Genomic DNA, 7,059 nt, shown 5'->3' on the forward strand with positions numbered 1-7,059 from the left:
GGCGATTTGCCATGCGTGCTGCAATATATTTACAGTCAGACGGTACCCTACACACTTAAATTCACAATGCTATGTATGAAGGTCTGCAGAGTGTATGTGGGAGTGTATGTGCGAGCTGATAGATAACAAGTGAGAGGAGTCGACATCTCCGGATGACAGAGCATCCAGGGATGCTGTGAACAATGACAGGTCATTATGTAGTATGAAAATGTCCATCTTATTCTCGAAAACTGATTTGAGAGTAGAGGAACGATGAATACCAATGGGTCGCATTGGAAGTACTGATAGACTCGCTGACAGCGTCCCACCTACGCATATATGGGCGGTATCATCCTATGTATGTAGAGATAGCAATTGACATGTAATATCTTCAGAAAAAGATATGTTTACGTTCAACAATGAAAACAAAGTTAAGTCTTCGTTCTGACATATAACTAAAATTATATTCCCACGAAACCTCACAGTCAACCGTCATTTCAGTACGCTCAAAGAGTGGCTGCTGATACCTTGACAAGCAGTATCTCGAAAGCACTTACTTCTAGGGTTGCTTGCGTTATCGACCTCGTCACAGTCATCCCATCCTACCACCCCTGTCAGTGAGGAATAAAAAATTGATGTCAATCAGATCGAATAAATGTTTTATCAGGAACTGGATTCGGCTTGTACATACATACGTCTAGAGATGGACTTCATGCGTACTACTGTTAGTATACGGCATTGCCTATACTGTGTTTCTAGGTAATTCACGCAGCCTTTTGAAACTGACTGAGGGGTGTACAATTTGAGATTATTTCTGTTAGAAGACGTTATGGTGTGCAGAGATCTAGCCACGAACAAGCTCGAGAAACTACTGCCTTTCTAAGTAGGATACATGTATGCATGTACAAAGACGTCCCATGTAAATATAAACCTGCAACAGTGACAGCGGCACTACCGCATTTTTTTTTGCATGCACTCGTGGGTCCACAGCACAAGCTGCTGGTCGCCAGTTGAGGTAACGAAAAGTTGAGCGCATATAAACTAATAATGTGCGTGTAGACTAAGATTTGTTTACATGTACTCTCATATGTGTACCGAACTTGTATATAACAGTACAACGCGCACACAAGCAGCGCCTCACGTACCTATGTCCCTGTTTACTTCCACTGTGAGCTGACAATTGATGGCGAGGGTAGACATCGTCTTTGCGAGTGTGTTGATGAACACAGTGCCACACATTCCGCTGTCTGGTATGAACGAGTACGTGCCCGTGCCTGCTTCTGCCTATGGAGAGAAACATTTACATGCACATAAATTGTACGTTATGAGCAGTCGCTAGATAGCACTTTCCAATATGATATCACGCATACTGCGGTTGTTTTACACTCACGCATATACAGCACGTGTTCTAGAATGTCATGTGTATATACATGCCCTCCCATAAGTATTTAGCCATACTATATAGGATTACTCATATAACTTCAGATACATGCGCATGTGCATCGCATTTGACGAGGCGAGTACTGGCAAATTAATATCTCCGTAGCCGCGCCCATTCACACAGTATTTACGTACCTGTGCGTACTTGAATCTGTATTTGTTTGACTCCACTTGTTCACATATGCAAACACGTACATACTCTTGTATTCTCACGCGCGGGGAATGCAAGTCGATTTACTAATACCGGTTTGTTAGCGTCATACGAAAGAGCTTGCACAATATTCCAGACTATTATACTCACCAAGTACGTAGCCGAGAAGGCTATAACATACCAAATCGCGCAGCAGACCACTTTGGACATTATATCCGAAACCAAACGTATTGATTTGACAACCCAGCGGTATTGCTGGATCAGACAGGTATTTGTGGTTCAGCGTGAAATCCTCTCATCGGAGTGCTCGTGGGGACGCCATCTACAACAAGGATAAAGTCCAAGATAGCACACTTAAACTGCATGCGCAATGAAAAGTGTACACAATTAGTACAGACTATTAGGTATATTGATGGACTGAAATGCAGAGGTCACAGATCCGCAGCAAGTATACACATCATTTGTTTTATAACATTGATTCGCACGTTGCACTACTCCACATGTCCAAGATAGTTATAATACACTGAACTTTCGAAGAAAGTGTTCCAGACTGATTGCATGTACATGTGCGTATTTTGAGCTGGAATACGACCATGGATATGTGCCAGAAAAAAGACCATCCCAAGTCTACAAAAGGTCAGTAGAATATCAGCGACACCCATTTAAGTCACTAAGAAGTATGAATGCGGCACACTATAGGTGAAAATATAGTGAAAATCCTAAACACGCCAGTGAGAGGCATAATCGAACCACGCACAACCTCAATTGTCTGCTTGCGGCGTACAGGGCTTCGGAATAGCCATTGGCTAGTTTAAAGACCTATTGATACAATCTATACACAGGTAGGCGCTACTATGACAATAGAACCACAGGATAATCTTTAGTAAAACATATATACCAGTGAGAAGCATGATGGACGCACATCGCGTGATGTCCGCACGAGTTAGTACTAGATGAATGCTCGAATCTAGGCCTGCCCATAGATTGGTACCGCCTGCTGCATTCATGTGACCAACCTTGGTTAAGGCCAACTCAGTGCCTCTACAAGTGAGTAGGAAATATTCATAATGGACATTAAGGGAGGAGTATAGTGATTTTACCGTTATGTGCGCAGAAGGTGCAGTATAGAATTTTCCTACGGCCGTTTTAGTGTCTCAATGGGTGGGGTATGGCTTTGTGAATGCCAATATCATAAGACAATCCGTACAGTTCATGTTCCGTAGTACTGCTGATATAATCGACAGCACGCAGATCTCTTGGAAGTGTCCTAGCATCCACCAGGCAAGGGTGTAGAATATAAACTACAACCTAAGCTGACCAGCATGGACAAATCATCTTCAATGCCTTGGCTACTGAGCCAGTTAGAAATGCAATCGAAGTATTGCATACACTGCATGTAGGAGTGAACTGATTGACCCAGACCCTTAATGATGCGAACGTCACTTCGCTGTCTCTAACGGTGAGCTAGGTGTCATAACTAGAGCTTAAGATAATTCAGTCTATATGGATTCTTGGTGGTCCGCAGTTTTGGACTGTAGTATCTAGCCCTTGCCACGCCCTGGGAGGGGTGTGGACATATCGTATCACACTGTAGAGAGGGCTATTGCACTCAATGCTAGAAGTACAATTTGTACACCTTGTAAAAGTACAATTTTCACATCTTGTACAACTCAGTCTCTGCGCACATATGCAACTGAGAAAGTGAAAACGTGTGGTATTAAGTTGTGGAGATCTGCGGTATACTGATGCAAAGGACAAAGCAACAACTACCCACACAAAATGGACAAAAAGCGATGTAACCACAGATGATAAGAAGCCTCCCAAACATTATTTCTCGGAATACAAGCGCTAAACAATACATACTCTGTATCCATGACAGTCAGAGGAAGTACACAGTGAGCGTTCGTGCTGAACGAAACAATGGCCAATCTGGAATCTGCGGATAGCGAATAGATGATGGTGGTGATGGCGTGCTTCACCAGGTCCAACAGAGTCAGCCCATGGGTCTCAGTCGGACCGCGTTCGGTTAGTACCTAGTACAACGGTAGGATACAGGTTCAGTGATATGTCTACACGTGTGTGCATCTGACTATATAGTTATGATGACACGTGACATGTGAGTGAGGTACACGCGTATAAATTTATGCACAAACAAACTGTTCATGTGACCAAAGCGAATCAACACATTTAAAAATTTCTTAGGAAAGCCACCAGGTAGTGCTTGTCAGCGACGATAAAGTGCTTTAACATGCTCAGCATGGTCAAGGTGTGGGTCCAAAACACTGCCTCCGGTTGTATACTAATTTGGCTTTGTATTCACATGGGTAGGAGCATGCTACACGCAGCTGGAAGCTACGGCAGCCGTACCCATTGAGCGCGAGGCACTACACATTATATCGGTTGTATGCGACACACACCGCTTAAAATGGTACCAGCATATAGTGGGCACACTCAAATCGCAAGCACAACAACATGTCATCAACGGGGTATTATACAACTTAACCCATGTGAGAGCGAGATGTTACCTCGGATGTGGCAGCCATAGATCCAGACACGTCAACAACACAGACAACGTCCACAGGCATGACTGCCATCTGTTGAGCTGTGGGGTTGGGTGTGTTGATGTGTACAGCAACATCCATCATCATGCCATCAGTCTCATTCTCGGTAGACACTTCCTGTGTGTTATATTAAGTTGAGGAACTCCCAATAAGGACACACGACAATAAGAATAGAATTGCCCATAGTTGAACGTAATCCGGTTTACATACGAAAACAGAGAACTATCTGTCGGCTGTTGTGCCCTGAAGTGCTGAAACTCAAGGGGTATCTCAAATCAACATCCTACAATCACCCGTTATATTTAGGATGAACTCGATACATGCACATATGGCATACAACACACTCGGGCAAATATAACACCTACTGTTGTCAATAAAACGCTGCGATCAATGGCATCACGCTCCTACATAGTCTCTGGATCGATTCGACTAATTTCTGGTTCCTTTGTGGACATCTCTCGACCTTTATTCGGCTTGTTTAGTCCCTCGAGAAGATGAGGAACAAAAAGAACTTCGCACCTAAGACATAGAGATATCAATTGGTCGGTTCGAATACCGATACCATCCTCGTCCCTCAGAAGGTTTGCAAAAGTAGTGTTTGCCCAGACTAGAAATAACACCGGCTATGAAAGAATAGTTCATAATATTGAAATGACTCATATTGCGTCAACAATCTGGTTAAAACGGTCACATACACTATATGGATGAAGCAGAACGCTCAAACACACCCGTATAAAAAATAACAAAATTATCTACACGAAGAGAATTCGTATTCCCCCACGCTGAAACATGGAACCCACTATACACATCCGAGTGTATCATATATATACAAGAAGCATATCCAATTGGCATCGTGCTGTCGGACAAAGCGTTTTCTCACACGCTACTCGTGCCATTTATAAAGTGATTCTGCATGAATCTTTTTATAATTAAATTGATAGGAATTTGATAGTTATTACCCTAGGGACGATATTTTAGTAAAATCCATGTGTCTCCAGGTAAAGAATACATATACACACCTTGTTCGTCACAGAGATATGGAATGTTTCTATCTCTACATCTAGTATTACTTCTCAACTCCAAATACTAATAGGACCTTTTAAGCTATCCTGTAGGCTGTGGCCCTGCCAATACATCTTTGAAATCCAAAACAACATGATAGACCAAAGTATGTATGTCTCAAGCGATGATCTTTTCACTCGACTCACATTAAAAGATGTGGAATGTAAGATGAACTCTCGCACATCATATAGTTGTGGCCACACAACCGGGTGGGTCCTCATATTAAGCGCCTCAACAATAGCATCTTGATACAACTTACTGTTTATTCCTATATTCCTATCGATGTACAGCAGATATCCAAACCAGAAAGTGTAAATCAACACAAAAGTCACGCTACCAAAACAGCCAGCCGAACGAACATAAATACGATTGAATAAAGCACTTGACCGCCATGTATTCAAATAAACATCACTTGACAAACCTATCGATAAACATACCGATTGGGTACTAAATTTGCTATTGTCATGGGTGTGCGCGTGATCGGACTGACGCCGTGGCTTTCTAACCACTGTTCAATTGCCGCTCTATCATAACAATTCCCCTCCGGGTCTACGACAGGGTCAGCCATAATCGCATGCGTGATGGGACAGGTAATTCCCTCCATTTTATCAGTAGCCGACATCATGATACACTTTCGTACTTGTGCTCCTATCCATCTAATACAGGCATAGCTCAATTATAGAGCTACATACGCGTAGATATTAGTACATTATAGTCAAAACTTCAACATCATCACACCCCAACATGGTAAGTATTTACTTTTCAAAATCAAAATGTGCATAAAAAGCGTGTCAATAGGCGTAAAAAGCGTACACGCGCAAAAAAATATATGGCTATGATTAGACTGAGATAACACTATTTACCGATGATGTCATCGTATTTTCCACAAAAACAAAAAAATTCACATCTGTCGGCTGGGTCATATTAGTGTAAAAAAAAATGTCAAGAAGCCCATACACTCGCCTATTATTCACATACATATACACATACTTATTTACATACACATAGATATGTCTTTCATACACACAATGCCATTTTACGTGTACACGTACACATAAACATACCTTTTGACATACACGTAGCTATTCACATACATATACAGATACATATTCATACACCCCTACACACGAACTTACCTATTGCATACTCACACATATGCCTATTCACATATACATACACATATAATATCCGTATACACATCAGCATGCGTATTGACGTGTACTTGTACTCACTTAAAACACCTATCCACATACACATGTACGTGCCTATTATTCACGCACACATGCACATAAATATATCTATTGGCGGACCCATGTACATGTACATATGCACATATAAAAACCTGTCCACATACACATACACAACCTTATTCACATTCACATGTATATGCCTTAATACACACTTGTACATGTACACATACATATGGACATACACATACACTTAACGCACGCATACACATTCACATGTTTATTTACACGTGTACACTTACACATACCTATCCACATACACATACACAAGCCTATTCACATGCCTATTCATACACTCACATGCCCATACCTATCCGCATATGCACACATATACATACACATGCATATCCATACCGCACATACATATACGTATACCTGTCCACATACATATATACGCGTGCCTACTCACACGTGCCTACTCATACGGGCCTACTCACACATACCTGTTAACATACCCATACATATACACGTACCTATTCACATACCTATATACCTGCGTGTTCGTGCACACATACACGTCCACGTTATTATATATCTAAATATTTACTAATATTTAGCATATTTAGCTCGTACTTTCCACAAAACAATATTAAAAACTATATTAAAACTATTCAATAAA

At 41.5% G+C, this 7,059-nt stretch overlaps 1 protein-coding gene across 1 annotated transcript; it reads right to left on the bottom strand.

Annotated features, from left to right (window-relative positions):
* Positions 1 to 1,116: 1,116 nt before the first annotated feature.
* Positions 1,117 to 5,815, bottom strand: SARC_00158 (hypothetical protein; the record flags this gene model as incomplete). The annotated part of the gene is made up of 7 exons (XM_014306151.1): positions 1,117 to 1,263; positions 1,752 to 1,864; positions 2,469 to 2,611; positions 3,434 to 3,603; positions 4,096 to 4,248; positions 5,340 to 5,469; positions 5,631 to 5,815. 7 exons carry the CDS (start codon positions 5,813 to 5,815, stop codon positions 1,117 to 1,119), a joined length of 1,041 nt encoding a protein of 346 aa, XP_014161626.1.
* Between the last annotated feature and the right edge of the window lie 1,244 nt (positions 5,816 to 7,059).

The sequence above is a fragment of the Sphaeroforma arctica genome, assembly GCF_001186125.1.
Source record: "Sphaeroforma arctica JP610 unplaced genomic scaffold supercont1.4, whole genome shotgun sequence".
Taxonomy (NCBI): Eukaryota; class Ichthyosporea; order Ichthyophonida; genus Sphaeroforma; species Sphaeroforma arctica.